Source organism: Bombina bombina, chromosome 1, assembly GCF_027579735.1.
Source record: "Bombina bombina isolate aBomBom1 chromosome 1, aBomBom1.pri, whole genome shotgun sequence".
Lineage (NCBI taxonomy): Eukaryota > Metazoa > Chordata > Amphibia > Anura > Bombinatoridae > Bombina > Bombina bombina.
This window is the reverse complement of record NC_069499.1, coordinates 1,242,383,404-1,242,408,262: the sequence shown is the minus strand read 5'-3', so window position 1 is coordinate 1,242,408,262 and position 24,859 is coordinate 1,242,383,404. Positions and strand designations below refer to the sequence as shown.

At 37.2% G+C, this 24,859-nt stretch overlaps 1 protein-coding gene across 2 annotated transcripts in view; it reads right to left on the bottom strand.

Moving 5' to 3' along the window:
• Window positions 1-2,865: 2,865 nt before the first annotated feature.
• Window positions 2,866-24,859, bottom strand: part of PLCG2 (phospholipase C gamma 2) — a 438,832-nt gene continuing 416,838 nt past the window's right edge. For both annotated transcript variants that reach the window (XM_053700715.1, XM_053700707.1), the window contains 2 exons: window positions 6,766-6,944; window positions 2,866-3,680 (listed from right to left, as the gene is read on the bottom strand). In XM_053700715.1, coding sequence (XP_053556690.1) covers window positions 3,638-3,680; window positions 6,766-6,944 — 222 coding nt within the window. In that variant the 3' untranslated portion in view covers window positions 2,866-3,637. The remainder of the gene's footprint in view (window positions 3,681-6,765; window positions 6,945-24,859) is intronic.

Sequence of the window (24,859 nt, the reverse complement as noted above, 5' to 3'; positions counted from 1 at the left end):
AGCCCGCCCTGTCTATTTAAGACAGGTAGTATATTTTTATTTAAAAAACTTCAGTCACCTCTGCACCCTATAGTTTCTCCTTTTCCTTCCTAGCCTTCGGTCGAATGACTGGGGGGGTGGAGCTAAGGGAGGAGCTATATAAACAGCTCTGCTGTGGGTGCTCTCTTTGCCACTTCCTATAAGGAAGGAGAATATCCCACAAGTATGGATGAATCCGTGGACTCGATACATCGCAAGAGAAAGAAATTTATCAGGTAAGCATAAATTCTGTTTTTCTATAGTTAAAGCACCAGTAAATACAGTAGATTTGCATAAGCAACAAATGCATGGTAACAAGACAATGCAATAGCACTTAGGGGCTGACTTATCAATGTCTTTCCAACATGATACGCTGTAGCGTATCATATCCGACAGACATCGCTGAATGCTGACAGCATACGCTGTCGGCATTTAACATTGCACACGCAGTTCTGGTGAACTGCTTGTGCAATGCCGCCCCCTGCAGTCTTAAGACCGCTGCTTCTTAACTGCTGTTTCTGGCGAGCCTGAAGGCTCGCACGGAAACAGGGGCATCAAAGTTATATCTATTTCCACTCCTCCTGTGTCATGTGACAGCCACCAGCCAATCACAAATGCATATACGTATATTTTGTGAAATCTGGAACATGGAAGTTAATTGGAAAGTTGTTAAAATTGCATGCTCTGTCTGAATCATGAAAGTTTAATTTTTACTTGAGTGTCCCTTTAATACTAAAGTAATGAAAATGTTCATATAGGTGGCTGTTTCAAAATACAAAATCAGAGGAGAAAATGTTACAGTATAATGTTCCTTTAATGTCGCTTAAGACAAACTTTATTAGGACTGGGTCAATTTGGCATTTAATATATTCCTATTTATTATAAATCTGCTTTACTATGCATATGTCATTTCTTCCAGGTATTTCCTACCAGTATACTTTAAGATGTGTAAATTGGTTGTGCAGTAAATCACTTCATCACATGAAGTTTATTATTGTAAATGAATAAAAAATATACCGGGCAACTCATATTTTGATCAGTATCCCTGAGGTCTGAATGAATAAAAAATAAACTGAAAATAAACATCCAACCTCATATCGCTTTTAGTTGCTAAGCTTGTTGACTGACACAGAAATGTGCAATTTACTGTATAGTTCCACTGGCAACAAAAATATTAAAATAAAATTCATATGTTTATGATGTTAGATTCCTAATAAAGCAATAAACTCTGTTTACAACTTTATTTTTAATTAAAATATTTTTTTTACCTAAAATGATTTATTTATATGCTGATTAATAGCGCATAAATTGATTGTTTTGGGTTGTTAAATATTGTCTCTGGTGGTTATTATGCAAGTATTTATTCCTATTAATTGGAATTGTTTTTTAATTGTAAAATATTTTGTGTTGGTAATTATTATTCAAGTATTTATTTTTATTAATTTGATTTGTTTGTTTTGGTTGTTAAATATTATCATGGTGGCCATTACTCAAGTATTTATTTCTATCAATTTGACTCTAATATAATCAGTAGTGGATCTGCTCAGCAGAGGGCTCTGGTACTAAGAGGTTCTGGGCCCTCAAAGGTAACTCAAGTAATAAGCAATTAATATTATACATGCTGCTATACATTATAATTTTGAGGATAAATAGATAGATATATAGATAGAGAGATAGATAGAGAGATAGATAGAGAGATAGATAGATAGATAGATAGATAGATAGATAGATAGATAGATAGATAGACAGATAGATGGACCTGCAGTCTGAACAATATAAAAGGCTCCCTTGCATTAGAATTGTATACATTCTGAACATGTCTATGTATTGACTGGCTGCTATGCGCCCTTCCTAGCACTGCACCTGCTGCACCAATGGCAGTTCTGCCCTTGAATATAATCATTCACAAATTATTCACTTCAAAAAGATTTTGCAATATATATAGCTAGTTATGTTATTATGCTCTTTAAATAATGAACCAGTAGTCCTTTAATGCAAGATTTACATATAAGATGTTCATTTTGGTTTTAAAACCAAGCATCATTTATTAAAAATGAAAATAATCATAACCAGTGGCTTCCGTTAAATACATTATTCAACTGTACATTTAAAAACTTAGCATTATTAATTGAGTATGCATAATGTGAAATACAACACAAAATTAAAATATCTTTATATAACCAGAGAATGTGACTTTACAATGGACATTAAACACCTCTTCGTTTTATGTAAAATTGTGCTTTGTTCCATGCTCCCTAGAGAGGCCAAAAAGCAAATCCTGTAACCTGCAAATGCTGTAAAGCAGATAACTAGTATATGCACCTAACGACATAAAAAAAAACCCTAAAAAACTAGGTTACAGATTTTAATTTTTGGCCTCCCAGGACAAAGCACAATTTTTTTTTACAAATAACAAGAGGTGTTTACTGTCTCTTTAAGTGTTTAGGCAATGGCTAGATAGAGGTACCGTGAAGAAAAAAAATTTATTTAGCAGAGTCCTGCTCAAAAGGCTCAATAGGTAATTATCTAGCATGAATAAGCACCGTTATAAGTGTGTCATAAATTACAAAACAGTTCATTATAACAACAACATAAAAATACCAGATACTCTTACAGACGTGAGAGTGATTTACCAACAGCTTCTTGATTTGTTGCTACAAAATATCATGTTGTTTTCTGTCTTATATTAAAAGCACAGTCACCTTTGGTACATTATTTCATTTAGGTGTGAGACATACATAGGGTTGCCATCTCCCTTGGCAAAAATACTAAGCATGCTAATTGGTATATACAGTATATTAGCATAAATAGAGATGCAGCCGAATCAGAAACAAAAAGAAAAAAGACTGGTTTTAAAGGATTGTTTATTTCAAATTAGATTCTAACATATCTATAGAATGTTTACCATAACAGGGGCTTTATTTAGTAAAGGCTTGGTGGCAAGTGGCAACCCCATTTGTTCAGCAAAGGATTTAATCCTCTATGACAAAAATGCAGTGTACTTTTATATCAGGTTTGTGTTTTTGTAACTATTTTGACTGCAGTCATTTTACACTCCCCTATCAATGTCCCCAAAACATATTTTGAAGCCATCTGCACCTTTAAGAAACAGTATTTTAACAAATGGCTTCATTGAACCCACTTGATATTTGGTTGCAGAGTCATTCTTCTTAATTCCACAATTCAATTGTAAAAATAATAGGGAAGACAGTGTATCCACAATCCAGGATCTTCTGAGTTATTAATAGTTACAAGACATTTTGTTTCTGTTGCATTTTTAGACTAAATGTTTAAATGAAGTCACATGATCCTCCTGAAGATATGTAGAACAACACAGCTCAAAAAATCAAATTATTCTATGGTCTTTAGAGTTTTCATGTTCAGGGAGAGAAATCCTCAATTATGTCTTCACTTACTCCTTCGTATATATCTGGCAGTAAAATATTCCTGGATTCAATACGGTGTCCAGTCAATCCATAGTAATATGTATTATTATCATTGTCAATAAGGTTAATTCCTAAGACTACAGAAACCATTCCTTCTTGCTGGAATCACAAATACAAGGTCCAGAAAATACAATCTTTATGGTAGTTATTAAATAAAACAAGTGCCAGCTTCGTTATGAGTAGAATTTGCTGTTACTGACTTGTTTCGCCATCAATCTTAAGGATAAGAAAAAAAAAAAATAGAATTGCAAATTAGAATATAAAAGAGGAAAAAAATAGTTTATCACAATATTCTACATTCTAAATTAAAAAGAATGAATTTCTATGACTTCTTGATAAACTTATGCATTGTTTTGTAATTCTGCATTGAGGATACAGAATGTAACCTGATTGTACCATGGTTTATACTTAGTAAAGAATAGATTTAACTGCGTTCGACGCTGGCTTTTTTTGCGACTGCATTAACATATTCCCCCATAGACTTTAATGAAGCGCAAAAAGCTGAAAAAAGCCTGACACCCATATACGATTGTGTTTAACCAAGTGTGCTAACTCAACATAATTCTAATGTTCTTCACATAGAATATGTTCTGTTTATTCATAAATATATATATATATATATATATATATATATATATATGTATACACACACGCAGAGATATATATATATAAGAATGTTTATTTAGAAATGCAAATAACATTATGTGAAGAACATTGGAATGTAAAATATATTTCCAGTAAATACACAGTTAAACACTTTATTAAATATGAATATTGCATATATTGCATAAATATTATTTTTCATGTTTTCAGCTACTTGACCGCCAGTGCAAAGGGTTAACCATGATCCAGAGCTCTCAGTGAACTTGATGACTTTCAGCTTGTAATATGCGTGCTACAAGCAACCGTATTACACCCCTTATCACTCGCGCACAACTCTTAGCATGCCACTCGTAATCTAGCCCTTAATAAGTTAACAATATAAACTAATATAATATTTGTTTCCGAAACTTCATATTATCTGTGAGAAACAGACAATCATCTCTTCCATCTAAAAACAAAACAAAACCTTGAAAGGAGTTAAGGATGAACTGGTCATTGGGGAAACACAGCAAATTTCCTGTGGGGTGGCTGGCACCTTGAGGGGCTATAGGGGCAGGTGTCATTTCTGAGGTCATCTACTGGTGTCATTTCTTCAGGTCATCTACTGGATGTCCTCAATGTCTTTTATGTTAGACAGCCAAAACTTCAATCCTATTGGCTGATCGCATCAGCCAATAGGATTTTTTCTACCTTAATTCCGATTGGCTGATAGAATTCTATCAGCCAATCGGAATCTAAGGGACGCCATCTTGGATGATGTCACTTAAAGGTACCTTCATTCAGTAAGAAGACTCCAGATGAAGAGGATGGTCCCACTCCGCGCAAGATGGATGAAGATAGAAGATGCCGTTTGAATGAAGACTTCTGCCCGTCTTGAGGACCACTTCGCCTGGCTTGGATGAAGACTTCTCCCGGCTTCCTTGAGGACTTCGGTCCGGCTTGGATGAAGACGTCTTCCGGTAAATCGATCTTCAGGGGGTTAGTGTTAGGTTTTTTTATGGGTTTATTGGGTGGGTTTTATTTTTAGGTTAGGGTTTGGGCGGCAAAAGAGCTAACTGCCCTTTTAAAGGCAATGACCATCCAAATGCCCTTTTCAGGGCAATGGGGAGTTTATTTTTTTTAGATAGTATTTTATTTGGGGGTTTGGTTGTGTGGGGGGTGGGTTTTACTGTTGGGGGGTTGTTTGTATTTTTTTTTACAGGTAAAAGAGCTGATTATTTTGGGGCAATCACCCGCAAAAGGCCCCTTTAAGGGCTATTGATAGTTTAGTTTAGGCTAGGGTTTTTTATTTTGGGGGGCTTTTTTTATTTTAATAGGGCTATTAGATTAGGTGTAATTAGTTTAAATATCTGTAATTTGTTTATTATTTTCTGTAATTTAGTGTGTTTTTTTTTTGTACTTTAGCTAATTTAATTTAGGTAATTGTATTTAATTTAGTTATTTTATTTAATTATATTGTAGTGTTAGCTGTTAGTGTAACTTAGGTTAGGTTTTATTTTACAGGTACATTTGTCTTTATTTTAACTAGGTAGTTATTAAATAGTTAATAACTATTTAATAACTATTCTACCTAGTTAAAATAAATACAAACTTGCCTGTAAAATAAAAATAAACCTTAAGATAGCTGCAATGTAACTATTAGGTAAGTATTTAGTTTTAAATAGGAATAATTTAGTTAATGATAGGAATATTTATTTAGATTTATTTAAATTATATTTAAGTTAGTGGGTGTTAGGTTTAGGGTTAGACTTGGGTTTAGGGGTTAATAACTTTAATATAGTGTTGGGGGCAGCAGATTAGGGGTTAAAAAGTGTAGGTAGGTTGCGGCAACATTGGGGGCGGCAGATTAGGGGCTAATAAATATAATGTATGTGTCGGCGATGTTGGGGCAGCAGATTAGGGGTTCATAACTATAATGTAGGTGGCGGCGGTGTTCGGAGCGGCAGATTAGGGTTTAATAATATAATGTAGGTGTCAGCGATGTCAGGATCGGCAGATTAGGGGTTAATAAGTGTAAGATTAGGGGTGTTTAGACTCGGGGTTCATGTTAGGGTGTTAGGTGTAGACACAACTTTTATTTCCCCATAGGAATCAATGGGGCTGCGTTACTGAGTTTTACGCTGCTTTTTTGCAGGTGTTGGATTTTTTTTCAGCCAGCTCTCCCGGTTGATTCCTATGGGGAAATTGTGCACGAGCACGTATGACCAGCTCACCGCTGACTTAAGCAGCGCTGGTATTGGAGTGCGGTAATGAGCAAAATTTTGCTCAACGCTCACTTCTTGTCTTTTAACGACGGGTTTCTGAAAACTCGTAATACCAGCGCTGCATGTAAGTGAGCGGTGAGGGAAAACTGCTCGTTAGCACTGCATAGCCTTTCTTTGGGAGGAACTGTGCATGTTTGGGAGTGGAGAGGACATTCTTATTTAATATTAAGTACAGGTATGATTATTATTTAACATGGTTTTGTATACAATATGGCATCATAAACAAATTGATAGTTGTCTTTTAGCTGATTCCTATATTTAGATTATTTCCTATCTATGGGGTCAATTAAATGTAGTTATTGGAAAAGGGTGATTGCTATTAAGCATCCCTGTTAATATGCTGTTATTTTAGTTCTTGTTGGTATTTACACTTTTTTTTATCAAAAATATACCCAAAAATTTTTATTATGCATTTACAAAAGTTTTATCCATACCTTTTATTGCTGGGATCCAAGTTAGGACTCCCTTTGCTGTCATTCACATTAAACTGCTTTAACAATGCATCACGGCTGGGGTTTCTCATGTTCTGCTGAGTATCATAAAGAAACACTTCATGGTCTGTCTGTTTCTTTCTTAACTGACGTGTTGAGGAGTAGAGTCCTTCTTCATTATCCTTAAATATTAAAAAGGAGTTAGATTTACTCATGTACATTTATGGCAAACTGCAATTGTATGGCTAAAATGACCATAGAGTTGGTAAAAAACATAATTTATGCTTACCTGATAAATTTATTTCTCTTGTAGTGTATCCAGTCCACGGATCATCCATTACTTATGGAATATATTCTCCTTCCCAACAGGAAGTTGCAAGAGTCCACCCACAGCAAAGCTGCTATATAGCTCCTCCCCTAACTGCCATACTCAGTCATTCGACCGAAAACATGCAGAGAAAGGAAAAACCATAGGGTGCAGTGGTGACTGTAGTTCAAATGAAAAAATTACCTGCCTTAAAGTGACAGGGCGGGCCGTGGACTGGATACACTACAAGAGAAATAAATTTATCAGGTAAGCATAAATTATGTTTTCTCTTGTTAAGTGTATCCAGTCCACGGATCATCCATTAGTTATGGAATACCAATACCAAAGCTAAAGTACACGGATGATGGGAGGGACAAGGCAGGTACTTAAACGGAAGTTACCACTGCCTGTAAGAAACCCTTTCTCCCAAAAATAGCCTCCGAAGAAGCAAGGTATCAAATTTGTTAAATTTGAAAAAGTATGAAGCGCAGACCAAGACTCCGTCTTGTAAATCTGTTCAACAGAAGCCACATTTAAAAAAGGCCCAAGTGAAAACCACAGCTCTAGTAGAATGAGCTGTAATCCCTTCAGGAGGCTGCTGTCCAGCAGTCTCATAAGCTAAATGAATTATGCTTTTTAACCAAAAAGACAGAGAGGCTGCCGAAGTCTTTTGACCTCTCCTCTGTCCAGAATAGACAACAAACAAGGTGAACGTTTGATGAAAACTGTAGTAGCTTGTAAGTAAAACTTTAAAGCACAAACCACGTCCAATATTGTGTAATAGACGTTCCTTCTTTGAGGAAGGATTAGGATACCAGCATGGAACAACTATCTCTTGAGTGATGTTCTTGTTAGATACCACCTTAGGAAAAAACCCAGGTTGGTACGCAGGACTACCTTATCCGTACGAAGGACCAGATAAGGAGAATCACATTGTAACACAGATAACTTGGAGACTCTACGAGTCGAGGAAATAGCTACCCAAAAGGAACTTTCCAAGATAAAGATTGATATCTATGGAACAAAAAAGGTTCAAACGGAACTTCTTGAAGAACCTTAAGAACCAGGTTTAAGCTCCATGGTGTAGCAACAGTTTTAAACACAGGCTTGGATCTAACCAAAGCCTGACCAAATGCCTGAACGTCTAGAATACCTGCCAGACGCTTGTGCAAAAAAAAATAGACAGAGTAAAAATCTGTCCCTTTTAAGGAATTAGCTGACAACCCTTTTCTCCAAAACATCTTGGAGAAAAGATAATATCCTGGGAATCCAGACTTTACTCCATGAGTAACCCTTGGATTCATAACAATCAGATATTTACACCATATCTATGTTCAATTTTCCTAGAGACAGGCTTTCATGTCTGTATTAAGGTATCAATGACTGACTCGGAGAAGCCATGCTTTGATGACATCAAGCGTTCAGTCTCCAGGCAGTCCATCTCAGATTGATTCTATTTAGATGGTTGAAAGGACCCTGAGGTAGAGGGACCTGTCTCAGAAGCAGAGACCGTGATGGAAAGGATGAAATGTCCACCAGATCTGCATACCAGGTCCTGCGTGGCTATGCAGGCGCTGACAAAAACACCAAAGCCCTCTCCTGCTTGGTCTTGACCTCCGGAGGAAATCCCACTCCCCCGGAAGAAAAGTCTGACGACTTAGAAAAACCACTTCCCAGTTCTCAACACCTGGGATATGGATAGCTGATAGACAAGAGTGAGTCTCTGTCCAGTGAATTATTGTAAGACTTCTAACATCGCTAGGGAACTTCTGTTCCCCCTTGATGGCTGATGTAAACCACAGTCGTGTATATTGTCCGACTGAATATGATGTACCTCAGAGTTGCTAACTGAGGCCAAGTCTGAAGAGCATGGAATATCACTCCCAGTTCCAGAATATTTATTAGAAGGAGGGTCTCCTCCTAAGTCCACTATCCCTGAGCCTTCAGGGAGTTCCAGACTGCATCCCAACCTAAAAGGCTGGCATCTATTGTAACAATTGTCCCATCTGACCTGCGGAAGGTCATACCCTTGGACAGATGGACCCGACATAGTCACCGTGTGTAATCCCCGTTCCTCTGACTGAGCATGCATAGTTGCAGCGGTCTGAAATGTAGATGTGCAAACGGAACTATGTCCCTTGCCGCTACCATTAAGCCGATTTCATTCATGTACTGAGCCACCGAAGGGCGCGGATGGAATGAAAAACACGGCAGAAATTTAGAAACTTTGACAACCTGGACTCCGTCAGGTAAATTTTCATTTCTACAGAATCTATCAGAGTCCCTAAGAGGGAAACCCTTGAGATTGGGGATAGAGAACTCTTTCCTTGTTCACTTTCCACCCATATGATCTCAGAAATGCCAGTACTACGTCCGTATGAGACTTGGCAATTTGGATGTTTGACGCCTGTATCAGGATGTCGTCTAAATAAGGGGCCACTTCTATGCCCCGCGGCCTAAGGACCGCCAAAGTGACCCCAGAACCTCCATAAAGATTCTTGGGGCTGTAGATATCCCAACGGAAAGAGCTACAAACTGGTAATGCCTGTCTAGAAAGGCAAACCTGAAAAACGATGGTGATCTTTATGCATCACAACGTGAGGATAAACATCCTTCAAATCCATTGTAGTCCTCTATTGACTCTCCTGGATCATAGTTAAGATGGTACGAATAGTTTCCATCTTAAAAGACGGAATTCTGAGGAATTTTTTTAAGATCTTTAGATCCAAAATAGGTCTGAAGGTTCCCTCTCCTTGGGAACCACAAACAGATTTGAGTAAAAACTCTGTCCCTGTTCCTCTCTTGGAACTGGATGGATCTCGTACACAATGTAAGAATGCCTCCTTCTTTATCTGGTTTGCAGATAATTGGAAAGGCGAAATCTCCCCTTTTTTGGGGGGGGAATCTTTGAAAATCCAGAAGATATCTCTGGGATATAAATTCCAATGCCTAGGGATCTTGCCCACGCCTGGGCGAAGAATGAAAATCTGCCCCCTATAGGATCTGTTACCGGATAGGGATCCGTTCCATCATGCTGCCTTAGAGGCAGCAGCAGGCTCCTTGGCCTGCTTATCTTTGTTCCAGGTCCGATTGTCTCCAGACCGCCTTGGACTGAGAAAAAATTCCCTCTTGTTTTGCCTTAGAGGAAGTAGATGCCACACCTGCCCTGAAGTTTTAAAAGGCATGAAAATTAGGCCTTTCTTGGCCCTTGATTTGGACCTATCCTGAGGAAGGGCATGACCTTTTCCTCCAGTGATATAAGCAATAATCTCCTTCAAACCAGGCCCGAATAGGGTCTGCCCCTTGAAGGGAAGTTAAGTAGCTTATTTATTAAAGTCACGACAGCTGACCATGATATAAGCCATAGCGCTCTGCGCGCCAGTATAGTAAAAAACAGAATTCTTAGCCGTTAGTCTAGTCAAATGAACAAAGGCATCAGAAAACAAAGGAATTGGCTAGCATAAGCTTGTCAAATATATTCATCCAATGGAGTCGCTAACTGTAAAGCCTCATCAAGAGACTCAACCCAGAACGCCGCAGCAGCAGTGACAGAAGCAATGTATGCAAGGGGCTGCAGGATAAAACCCTGTTGAATAAACATTTTTTATCCATTGGATCTAAAAAGCACAACTGTCCTCGCCAGATGTAGTGGTACGCCTAGCTAGAGTAGAAACTCTTCTCTCCACCTTAGGAACTGTCTGCCAGAAGTCCCGTGTGGTCGTAACTATTAGAAAACATTCTTCTAAAAAATAGGAGGGGAAGAGAACGGCACACCTGGTCTATCCCATTCCTTATTAAAAAAAATTTTAATAAACCTCTTTAGGTATTGGAAAAACATCAGTACACACCGGCACTGCATATTATTTATCCAGTCTACACAATTTCTCTGGCCCTGCGATTGTACACATTCATTCAGGGCAGCCAAAGCCTCCCTGAGCAACAAGTGGAGGTTCTCAAGCATACATTTTAAATGTAGAAATATCAGAATCAGGTTAAATCATCTTCCCTGAGTAAAAAAAAAAAAAAAAAATCACCCACAGACTAAGCATATTGTGAGGTATTATCATACATGGTTCTTAAAGCGTCTGTATGCTCTGTATCTACCCCCAGAGCTATCTGCTTTCCTTTAATTTCAGGTAGTCTGACTAATACTGCTGCCAGAGTATTATTCACCACCTTTGCCATGTCTTGTAAAATAAACGCTATGGACGCCCTTGATGTACTTGGCGCCATTTGAGCGTGAGTCCCTGAAGCGGGAGTTGAAGGGTCTCACACGTGGGGAGAGTTAGTTGGCATAACTTTCCCCTCGACAGAATCCCCTGGTAAAATAAACGCTATGGGTGCCCTTGATGTACTTGGCGCCATTTGAGCGTGAGTCCCTAAAGCGGGAGTCAAAAGGTCTGACACGTGGGGAGAGTTAGTCGGCATAACTACCCCCACGACAGAATCCTCTGGTGATAATGTTTTTAAAGACAACAAATTATCTTTATTGTTTAACATGAAATCAGTACATCTTGTACACATTCTAAGATGGGGTTCCACCATGGCTTTAAAACATAATGAACACAGAGCTTCCTCTATGTCAGACATGTTAGAACAGACTAATAATGAGACTAGTAAGCTTGGAAAACACTTCAAATCAAGTTAACAAGCAAATATATAAAACGTTACTGTGCCTTTAAGAGAAACAAATTTTGTCAAAATTTGAAAAACAGTGAAAAAAGGCAGTAAAACAAACAAAATTTTTACAGTACATGTAATAAGGTAACAGAGCATTGCACCCACTTGCAAATGGATGATTAACCCCTTAATGCAAAAAACAGATAAAAAAAACGACATAGACGTTTTTAAAAACAGACACAACAAACTGCCACAGCAGAGCTGTGGATTACCTTCCCTATAAACGATTTTGGAAGTCTTTTTAGCCCTTTAGAAATGTCCTGTAGTATTCATGGGACTGCTGAGGGAATCTGGATGATTCATTTTGTAATTTTAACTGCGCAAAAAAGCGCTAAATTAGGCCCTTCCCACTCATATTACAACAGTGGGAAGCTTCAGTTAACTGTTTCTATGCAAAATTTAAGCCAGCCATGTGGAAAAAACTTAGGCCCCAATAAGTTTTATCACCAAACATATGTTAAAAAACGATGAAACATGCCAGCAAACGTTTTAAAACACATTTTTACAAGAGTATGTATCTCTATTAATAAGCCTGATACCAGTCGCTTTTACTGCATTTAAGGCTATACCAACATTACAGTGTTATCACCAATGTACGTTAAAAAACGATTAAACATGCCAGCAAACGTTTTAAAACACATTTTTATAAGAGTATGTATCTCTATTAATAAGCCTGATACCAGTCGCTATCGCTGCATTTAAGGCTTTACTTACATTACTTCGGTATCAGCAGTATTTTCTTAGTCAATTCCATTCCTAGAAAAATATTTTACTGCACATACCTTATTTGCAGGAAAACCTGCACGCCATTCCCCCTCTGAAGTACCTCACTCCTCAGAATGTGTGAGAACAGCAAATGGATCTCAGTTACGTCTGCTAAGATCATAGAAAAACGCAGGCAGATTCTTCTTCCAAATACTGCCTGAGAAAAACAGCACATTCCGGTGCCATTTAAAAATAACAAACTTTTGATTGAAGAATAAACTAAGTATAAAAAAACCACAGACTCTCACGACCTCCTATCTATGTTGAGGCTTGCAAGAGAATGACTGAGTATGGCAGTTAGGGGAGGAGCTATATAGCAGCTTTGCTGTGGGTGGACTCTTGCAACTTCCTGTTGGGAAGGAGAATATATTCCATAAGTAATGGATGATCCGTGGACTGGATACACTTAACAAGAGAAAGGCAGCTTAAAATTTAGTGCGGTTGATCAAAATAAATGATTATTTGCACCACCACTACTTTTAACCCTTACATCTATCTGAACTTAATTATTAATTTATTTCCATTTTTTCCAATACACGTGTTAGCAAAAAATACATATAGTAAAAGTTATTGCTGTTCAGTTTTTCTGTGCATAAAGCATATGTACATATAACTGGGAATGCTGATTCAAAGATCATCTGCTTAGAGAGGGTACTTTCTCAGGCTGGGCAATATTTTGTTTATTATTTTTTTTTAACCAATTGTTTTTGTTTTTTAATGTTTTAACTTTCGAAGATACAGTCTTAATGTTTTCCCCATGTCTAGTATTTTTGCTGGGCCATTTTTAGTAGTAATTATCAAGCTTGCCTATATGTGGAACTCAATCACAACGGCAAGGAATTAGTACTTGCCTATTGTAGTTCAGCATATAAAAGCAAACCATTGGATTCTAGACAACAAGCCAACTCTAGAACAGAGAGATGGTTCAGATACAGAGGAATGTACCCAATAAATAGACTAGATTACAAGTGGAGCGGTATTTAGCGCTCCCGCTCATGCGTAAATACCGCTAGAAGTAATCTTTTTGCACGCGCGACTTAGCGTGTTACAAGTTGAAAGTAAAAGTTTTGTGTGCAAGTCTAAACAATATATAACATTTTTGTAAATGCCTTTTCCATAAAGTTCCTACAATATGTTTTGTTTTTTTAAATGTGATATAACTACCATTTGCAGATACATTTAGTAATAGTGTAATAAAACAGGATTGTTTTGTTTTTAAAAAAATGTAATAGTTCAGCCATCAAAAAAGTTATTCCTTAAAAATGACCTAGTCTACCTGACCACATAATCAGAAGCGTAATTTAGATTTTGTTAGTAGCTAAAACAGCTTTTTTGCCACTAAGACCTAGAATATTCAGCTTTTCAACCATCTGTAGGATTTTATGATTTTACATTTCCCATCTAAGTGCCTGCAGATGTGCTTTTTATCAAAACAGACCTACTATTAAATTATACCACTTTATTGAGGATTTTTCAAGTCACAGAGCAGATGGATAGGGCCTCAGATTTTGCTTTCATTTAACATTCAGATTACATTGGCACACAGTCTGACAGTAATGGTTGTAAAACTTCATGATTCACTATAGATTCATCAAAAATATTTCTTCACCTTCTTCCATATAATGAAAAATTCTATTTAGGGTAGTCAAATATATTGAAGAGGATAAATGGCCCCTCCAAATGGCCATTCCTGTGAGAAAATATAGTATGGAATAGATTTCAGTGTATATGGCATTTTAGCTGTGAATATATTGTCATAAAGGGACATAAGCCATTCACATTTTCTACAATTTATTTTAAAGAGTTATAAACATTGCAATAATTGTCTTGTATGAAAAAGGAGTGTTGTTATGGTTTAAATGTGTTTCATAAGCAGAAACAGAGTTATAAAATTATAGGAACATATTCCAAAAATTTAGGAAATGTTATATAAGTAGCTGCACTTTGTTAGATATCGAGTTGTATAAAATACCAATGTTTAGGGTATGAAATGTATCTAATGTGTTCAAATGTTTAGAATATAAAATAGTTTTATATAACTTCATAATTGTCTTATTTTGTATCATGTTCACTCCCTCTTATAGCAAAACCTGGATTAGGAGTATTATTCTCAAGGAATATTTAAATTAAAAATACAGATGCTGATTTTTCTTAACAATTATATGGTTATAGGGGTATTTGTCCATGAAATGAGTCAGTGTAATTTGGAATGTGAATTGATATATAAAAGTATATTGGGAATTATAACCAAGTGATGTATGTAGTCCAGGTCAATCTTTAGTGGGACTAACTATTGGCTAGATTACGAGTTGTGCGTTAAGGTAATAAAGCAGCGTTAAGAGGTCCTAACGCTGCTTTTTTATGCCCGCTGGTATTACGAGTCTTGCAGGTTTAGGGGCACTGCACACTTCGTTGGCCTTACCGCAAAACGACTTAAGTAAACTTCGTAAAGTTTTTTTTCTATGGGACTTTCATAGCACCGGGAATTACGAGTCTGTCCTGGGAGGCCAAAAAGTGAGCGGTACACCCTCTACCTCCAAGATCCCTTAACGCATTTAAAAGTCAGTAGTTAAGAGTTTTATGGTACAATGCCGTAACATAAAACTCATAACTAAAGTTATAAAAAGTACACTAACACCCATAAACTACCTATTAACCCCTAAACCAAGGCCCTCCCACATCACAAACACTAAAATAAAAATTTAAACCCCTAATCTGCCGCTCCGGACACCGCCGCCACCTACATTATATTTATGAACCCCTAATCTGCAGCCCCCAATGTCGCCACCACTATAATAAACATAATAACCCCTAAACCGCCGCACTCCCGCCTCGCAAACATTAGTTAAATATTATTAACCCCTATTCTGCCGTCCCTAACATCGCCGCCACCTACCTACATTTATTAACCCCTAAACCTAAGTATAACCCTAACACCCCCTAACTTAAATATAATTAAAATAAATCTAACTAAAAATTCCTATCATTACCTAAATAATTCCTATTTAAAACTAAATACCTGTAAAATAAGCCATAAGCTAGCTACAATATAACTAATAGTTACATTGTAGCTATCTTAGGGTTTATTTTTATTTTACAGGCAAGTTTGTATTTATTTTAACTAGGTACAATAGTTATTAAATAGTTGTTATTAACTATTTAATAACTACCTAGCTAAAATTAATACAAAAGTACCTGTAAAATAAAACCTACCTAAGTTACAATAACACCTAACACTACACTATAATTAAATAAATTTACTAAATTAACAACAATTAAATAAATTAAATTATCTAAAGTACAAAAAAAACAAACACTAAATTACATAAAATAATAAACACATTACAAGATATTTAAACTAATTACACCTAATCTAATAGCCCTATCAAAATAACCTTCCCCCCCCCCCAAATAAAAAAACCCTAGCCTAAACTAAACTATCAATATCCCTTAAAAAGGGCCTTTTGAGGGGCATTGCCCCAAAGTAATCAGCTCTTTTACCTGTAAAAAAAAATACAAACAACCCCCCAACAGTAAAACCCACCACCCACACAAACAACCCCCCCAATAAAATACTATCTAAAAAAAACTAAGCTCCCCATTGCCCTATTGCAGCCCCAAACCCTAACCTAAAAATAAAATCCACCCAATACACCCTTAAAAAAACCTAACACTAACCCCCTGAAGATCGACTTACAGTTCTGAAGACTGGACATCCATCCTCAAGGAAGCAGCAGAAGTCTTCATCCAACCGGGCCGAAGTCCTCAACAAAGCCGGGAGAAGTCTTCATCCAATCTGTGCAAAGTGGTCCTCCAGACGGGCAGAAGTCTTCATCCAGACGGCATCTTCTATCTTCATCCATCCGACGCGGAGCGGGTTCATCTTCAAAACATCCGATGCGGAGCATCCTCTTCATCCGGAGTCTTCTTACTGAATGAAGGTACCTTTAAGTGACGTCATCCAAGATGGCGTCCCTTAGATTCCGATTGGCTGATAGAATTCTATCAGCCAATCGGAATTAAGGTAGAAAAAATCCTATTGGCTGATGCAATCAGCCAATAGGATTGAAGTTCAATGTGCTCTGGTATTACAAGTCAATTGCAATGCGAATGCGAGCTCGCATTCGCATTGCTAGGAAGCATTGCTCTCACGAGCGCACGCTTCCATAGGCTCCTATGGGAGCCTTGTTCTGATGCCGTCACAGACGGCATCAGAACCACACACAGTGAAGGAGGTATGTAGCCCAGCAATGGCCAGCATTTTTAACTATATATGTATATATACATATATATTTATGTGTTAATATGTGTATTTACACATATTAACCCCTAAATATATATGTATATAATCGTATACATTTATATTTACATTGCGGTCTATGGGAACACACAGTTCCCCTAGACCACAATGAAATGGCAGTTTTTAAGTGACTTTTTTTTTCTAACTGCCCACTCCTACTAACTTTAAAGCCCCAAAACCACCTAGCGTAGTTATTTTTTATTATAAAAAATGCTACTTTTTTTTTTAATAAAAACTATAATGCCCTCTATTTTGAGGGCATTTTGGGGCACTTTTAGAAAATTAACCAGAGATCTAATCTCTGATTAATTTTCATAGAGCTAATTGATACCACAAGGTCGCAGAAGCAATAACCAGCCACTTGTAATAGATGGTTAATTATTGCGCTTTCCCAGAGGGGGGAAACTTGCACTTTTTTCACTTTTTTTTTTTACTCCACGCTCAAAGAAGTATTGATACAACCAGTTTTAGAGGGAGAAGGGAATTGAGATATATAAGATTAACACAATTTACACGTTAGTTTCACGGGTGAGGCTCTTTGAATGGAGAGATATATAACCCAAAAATCCCCCGCCATGCCTTCTAAAACGAAAGACAGAAGGACCACACCTAAAACCTCAGACTCTAGCGCGACACTGACTGAAGACATGCAGACTGGTACTCTAGACAGTAAAACTCTACTACAACAAATATCCGATCTCATTACACCACAATTTGAAGGTCTTAAAACAGAGCTTAAAAGCGAGATTACTGGGCTAGCTACGGAAATAAGGCAATTTTCAGGAAGAATATCAGAAGTAGAGACGAAGGTATCCAATATGGAAGATTTGATGACAGATGTAGAGGGCTTCAACTTCAAAGATCTCTTGTTTTTTGCCTCAGCCCAACTTCCGCAAGCACTAGGCCTCTCCATCAATACACCGGTAGCTGTTGAAAGAGCTCATAGAATGGGCACAGTAAGACAAAACTCAGCTTCTAAAAATCAAGGTCGCCCAATAATGATTCGGTTCTTAAACTTTCAAGATAAGATTAATATTTTAACACATTATCGGAAACTTAAAGAATGTATAATTGAACAAAACAAAATTCTTCTTTTTCAAGACTTTTCAGCAGAGACGGAAAATAAGAGAATGGAAATGGCGCCCTTCTGCACAAATTCATCAATGAAGAATACTTCGCAAGAATAGTGTACCCCGCTAAAATCCTGATAGAAATAAATGGTCAGGCGCAAGTTTTAAAAAATCCCACGGAAGCTCTAACGCTATGTACAGAGCTTGGACTGGGTAATTAATGATGAGTGCAGTAATCTTTTTTTTTTTTTTAGTTTTTATTGAGGTTCATATATAGGCGTACAAACAATTATCATCTTAAACAAGGTATAAATCGTAGTACCACAACATTTTACATTATGTATCCAAAATAAACATATAAGAGCTGCCTCCATTTACATAGTACCTTGAGTTTAGTACAGGAGCCTATCAAATATCCTAACATATGTTTACAATCCAGTTTATTGTTGTAGCCTAGTATTTAACAATCAAAAGAAAAAAAAAGAAAGAACCTCGTATTTTCACTTTTTTCTGAGAAGTAGTTCCCTTAATGAGCCTTTGAGACCTCTTGGGCCCAATTCTTTACATAAGTGTTGCATAGGGAAATGCAGTAATATAATAAACAACAGAGAGAACTAAACATAAACAACCTGCTAATATGAAAATGAAAAAACATCACAAGGTTGTTACCATGTCTGAATTACTTATCAGGTTGCTGCCTCAATGAATATAAGTAATATTATACTATAACTGTATAAAAGAACATTTTCCCGCATGGAAAAGAAGAATAACATATAAGTTGTTTATAGCGGGGGAAATAAATATATAAGGAAAAATATGATTACATTTGCGGTATTTATCTAGGGAAACCGCATTAAAACACATCAGGCATATTTACGGATGCCAGAGTGTATTGGTGAGAGGGGGGAGCTATATATAAATATAATAAAAAAAAGGAGTAGAAATTGTTTATGGGAGCAACAGAAATATTAAGTTAGAAAACTAGGTCACATAGATGGCATATAATGATATGGTGAGATTGTCAACTAAATATGGTCTAGACATTTTATCCAGCAGTATCAACCATGAGTAAACACCTATATGTTGAACTCCATATAGCCGAACCCTTATTTTGCTTTATTAATTGGGAAGAGGGCTAACGGTTACCTCCATGGGGAAGTTAGCATAGAAGTACTGTAGGGGGTAGAGATCCAATGTGGGGTACATTGTCTTAGAGTTGATCAGTAAACTATAATGGAAAGATGTAGTCAATACCATATAGTGGCTTCACTATGACACACTAGCAATAAAGATCAGACCTAGGGGCACGGGCCCTATGCCCCAGGACAGAATGTATACAGATAAGCGTTATTGGTTAATAACCATACTAATAAGCATGTCAGAGAGAACTAGCTAAGTGTCATAGAATCTATAAAATATAAATTAAATTAAATTAAATGTGGGGACAAACGACACACGTCTGTACAAATTAGGTGATACCAACGGAGGGATATTATTATTATAAGGGATGGGGCAAAACAATTATACCTTATAAAGCAGCTACAGTACTGTGTATAAGAAATGTTAAGGTGCAGCCTCGGCCACTAGCTGCACCCATGCTATAGGAAAATAGGAGGAAAAGATATATATAGGGACACACACACACATATGGGGAATTGAAGTAGTAGGTAGTGGGTATAATTGCATCCACTTAGTCCCTGTGTAACAGCTGGGAACCTTATGCAAAGTATTCTCTAAATAGAAAGTTATTTTGAGAAACACTTAGGTGCCATAATTATGGATATCATGGTCCCAAAGGCAAGGCATGGGGGCACAAAGAATATTGAGCACAAAACATTATGGTAAACAATTTATAATTAAACCATGACTCCCCTCTAGCGGTGGAAGATGGCTATTGCATCTTATACCCAGGAATATTAGTTAAAAGCCAAATTCTGCATTATAACTTGTTTTAAAATATATGGCTCAAACGATATAGTTCTATAGGACCTAATACAATCAGCACAGTAAAACATACACACATAATATAGTGAACACGAATGTAAGCCACTAATTTAAACTAGAATAAGGCTGTGCAAATAAATAGCTTATGTTCACGCTTAGCCCACACATAGATAGTAGCCCCATTTTTCCTGTAATGAGTGTTCACACTGGTAATGAGATATCAATAATGAAGGGTTAGTCCACATTCACAAGTCCATAGGTGACTAAGAGGGTTTTTGAGAAAGATAGTCCACTTTATAACACTTCAACATAAAAGTTTAACGATAAGATAATATGCAAACAACTAAAGCTAAGTTCGTTCAAGAGATATTCAGAACCATGTTTCACTAATTGGCCATACTAGCCTGCTTCAAAATAGGTCAAAGGCAGCCCAAGACCTAACGATAGTTTTTCACCCTGGAACACTTGATCCCCAAAGCCATCTAGGACCAAAGCGCTGCATCTACAAAACAGCCCTTCTTCAGCCCGTGCATATGTCACCGTCGCATCGAGCCAAGCACCGACATCACAAAGTAGAGGGAGAGCTTCCCAGACATGGCCGCCGACTGTGTAAGCCACGCACACACTCTGCGCACATGGCCACAAACCCGGGTCTCCCACCTGGCCAAATCTGAAATCAGGCAAGAGTAGGGATGCATCTGTGTCCAGTGTCCAAAGATTATGACTCAATGCTGAAGCAATAAGCTGTGAGGATAGGGTTACCATTGTCCTAATGGGACCTGTATCCATAGCTTGTTTGGCGCTGAGTAAGTCATCTCCGGGGTAAACTCTGGAGCAACAGGTAACTGGTCTGGCGTAATTAGGCTCAGGATCATCTGTCCTCTGCAAACACGCAAACCAGGGTTCAGATAATGCTCTCCCCGTCTGTTGTTTCTTCACGGGAGGGATTTTGATCTGCAATGCCTCAAATGGATCTTCATTCTCCTCAGTGACTTCCCACATATGATCTGCCGGATCAGTAGCGTTTGTGGTAGTTGCCACTGTATATAGCGCATCAGTTGTCCGCAGATCATCTAAATTACTCACAAAGTGCAAGCCATCTATGTTGTTTTGTATCCTCTCTGCAAAGCTGGCAATCAGGGCTAGGGCCTGTCGATAGAAGTCTTCCATATTTAAATGCGTAATATTAAGTTCAACACAAAGCAGGCTGCGTCTGTAGGATCAACATTCACAGTCCTCCCATACCTTAATAAGTTCTGAATCTCTGCAAATGGATTTCTATACAGATTGCTCTGCCCAAGTGAAGTCCTAGATCTGATGTTAAGTTGAAAACTATTACTTTTGCCCCCAAATCAATTATTTTTTTAGGAGCTCCTGAAATGTGCGTCTCTTCTCTTCCGTGCATTTCAATTTTATATCGAGTGCAGTAATCTTAATTAGAATGTCCTTTCCTCTTTTTTTAAATGTGGCACAACAAGATTCTCTTTGTGGTTGTGTGTTTTTCTTTTTTTTTTATCCCCAACTCTACCCCACACTAGCCCTCACCATGACGTGGATTCCACGTAAGGAATTTTTTAGTAGGGCATGTTCTCTGACTGGTTATGTCTAGCGAAAAATTAAATATATTGTCCTGGAATGTAGGAGGTATCACCTCCCCGATTAAAAGAAAGATGATTTTAAAACACTTGAACTCGGGGGGGGGGGGCGGGGCCAGCAGCCGAAACAGCAAGACGTGGCACACTAGAGCTCCTGAATTTGTCTGCAAAATACTTATATTTTTGACATGTCAAGATCTTTATTCCCCAACAATTGACTATTAACATGTGGTAGAACAAGAGGACACAAGATATAGGTCACTACAAAAGAATGGTTGACAACGCAACAAACTCAGAGACCTTCCTGCCTATTGTGACTGCGACATGGAGTGAGCCGCCATATTGAGGACGCCAGCACCTTCTCTTTACTTAGAAATCTATCATTTACCCTTTAATTGCCTTGAAACCTATACTATGGAACGGCGAATAATATCCGCACTTCACAAATTGGGGCTCTTACTTGAAAACCGCCGGCAAGCTCTTACTAGCAAGATGAGAGTCACCATGAAACCGCAACAGCTTGAGCCGCTACCGGTGGAAACTAAGGAGGTGGTTGGTTATCATGATCTAAATGAGCCAATTCGGAAGCTGCATACACTTTGGGAGGCAGAGGAGGTATATATTACAGCCGTTCGGAAGCCTAGCCCTGAAGGAGGAGCGAGAAGAGCTCTGTGCAGATACTTAAACAATTCACTACGGATTTAAATCTTTATGACATCTGGCGACTACAGAATCCCGACCAGAGAATATTTTCCTGCGAATCCAAAACTTACGGCTCGTTCTCATGGATAGACCTATTTCTTGTTTCAGATGCTCTTTTTAAACAAAAGATTGTAGCAGAAATCAAAGATATTGTTATTTCCGACCACGCGGTCATCTCCCTGCAAATTCTCTTGGAAAGGAACACGGGCTCCAGATTCTCTAGCTTCTTTTTTCCCAAATATTTATCGAATACTGCTCACTTTTCAAACTGGCTAGTGGATAAGTAGCTACAGTACGCAGCCAATAATGCGGGGTACAAATCAAAACCCAAGAAATTTTTATCCTGGCATATCTCTGTAAGTGGAAAAAGAAAACAAAAGCGCTGGAAATTCAACTTGCAAACCAGTTAAGAAATAGTTACGAAGCGTACATAACAAATCCAATTAAAAGCAAGTGGGAGAAATATCTTAACTCTAGACATGAGAGGGATCTTTTCTTAAAACATAAAACGTGCCAGGAGGATCTAAAAGTAAAGGCGAAGTTTGCGGGCTCTTATGGTAAATCAGCCAAATACTTAGCAACACTAGTTAAGAACAGGCAAGCCAATAGAGCAATCAAATCTCTGAAGATAGGTGAGAAGGTAACCACAGATCCTATAGAAATCAGAAAAGCTTTTCTAGAACAATATAAAATAAATTATAAGCTAGACAACATAGATCCCCAGAACAAACAGGGCTTCTGGTTTAAACTTGTAACCCCAAAAGTAACCAGACATCTGGCGGAATTAAATAAACCTATCACATGGGACAAAGTGATCAGACAGATTAAATTAAGCAAATTAAATAAAGCCCCAGGACCTGATCATCTTCCTGCAGAACTGTATAAGATTTTAATACAACATATTCCTTCATGCTTGGTAGATCTTTACAATAAATATTTTATGGATAACGAAATACCATCTAAATATTTTACAAGCTCTACAATTATTCTTATCCCCCAAAAAAGATAAAGATCCACAATACTTGACATCATACAGACCCATATCCGTTCTCAATTTGGATTATAAATTTCTTATGGTCATTATTGCAGATTGAAAAAGCATCTGGGTCTTTTGATTCATGAAGACCAAGTGGGCTTCATGAAGGGCAGGAACATAGCTAAGATAATCCGCAAAACTTTATCCATAGTTGACTACTTTTGGAATAAGAAGAAGGGAAGGGGCATAGAGATCAAAACAGATTTGGCTATTCTCTCCGTTGATGCGGAGAAAGCTTTTGATCTAATAGGTTGGAATAATCTTTTTACGTGCCTTACAGCATTTGGATATCAGTGAAACTTTCTAAGCCTGCTTAAGAGCATTTATAAGAATCCAATGTCAATTTTTTTTATCAACTATGAACTTTCTGAGAGTCTTATCTTGGGAAAAGGAACCAGACAAGGGTGCCCGCTGTCATTAATCTTGCGCTTGAACCTTTTGCTATTCTCTTGCGTAGCGAGCTGGAAGGTATCACAGTGAGACGGGTTAAAGTTGTACTTACATTATTTGCAGATGATCTGCTATTATTCTTAAGTAACACAAAAAACTCAATTAAAACATTTCTCACACTAACGGAGCAATTTGGTTCAGAATCAATCCCTTAAAATCTGAAATTTTATGGATTAGGGAAAATAAATCCTCAGATTATGGATGCCCCTTTCAAAGTTGTAGACACAATCAATTATTTAGGAATTAAAATTAACAAGATTTCTGCAAAATGGTATGATTTGAATTTGGCCCCCTTTTTTTCAAACTATAACCGTAATCTTATAAAATGGATGTCCCTCCCTATTTCTCTTTCGGCAAGGTTAGCCTTAATCAAAACAATTTTCTTCCCGCAAATTCTATACATACTTCAGAATCTTCCACTTTTTATTTATGCTAAGGACACAGTATAACACTTTATTAAATATGAATATTGCATAAATATGCTTTTTAATGTTTTCATCTACTTGACTGCAAAGGGCTCCAATGCACATATATATATCTATCTATCTATCTATCTATCTATCTATCTATCTATCTATATATATATATATATATATATATATATATATATATATATATATATATATATATATATATGTCTATATATGTTTACTTCCGTATTTATTTGATTATATGTGTATATATGTCTGCAAATACATATACTCACATATAAATACACACACATACAGTATATATATATTTATTCACACATGCATATATATATTTAGGCATGTGTATGTATGTATCTCTATATTAAAGCCCTTTGCCTAAGACCTCATATCTTTGAGCCCTTATAACTTTTTTGGGCAATATTTTTTTTTATAAATATTTTTTTATAAGATGGTGTTATTATTAGTGTAACTGTACTTTTAAATATATTTTTTATATGTTTTGTTTTACAAAACAGTTAACCAGAGCTCTGAGGTTGCGCTATCCCAACGCACATTAAATTCAATTGTGTTCAAGCAATCACGTTTATTTTCAACTTGTAATATGAGTGGTAAACCTTACGCAAGCAAACAGCCACGGTAAACCAGATATCGCTTGCGCATAACTGTTAGCGTGTCACTTGTAACCTGGCCCATAATAAGTAAGATGTTCTATAATAGTGACCAAAGACATCATGGAAGTTCCATAAATGGTTAATATTATGGAACCATGCTGATCCTTAAGACAATATAGATTTCTATTTGGGGAAAAGCTATGACA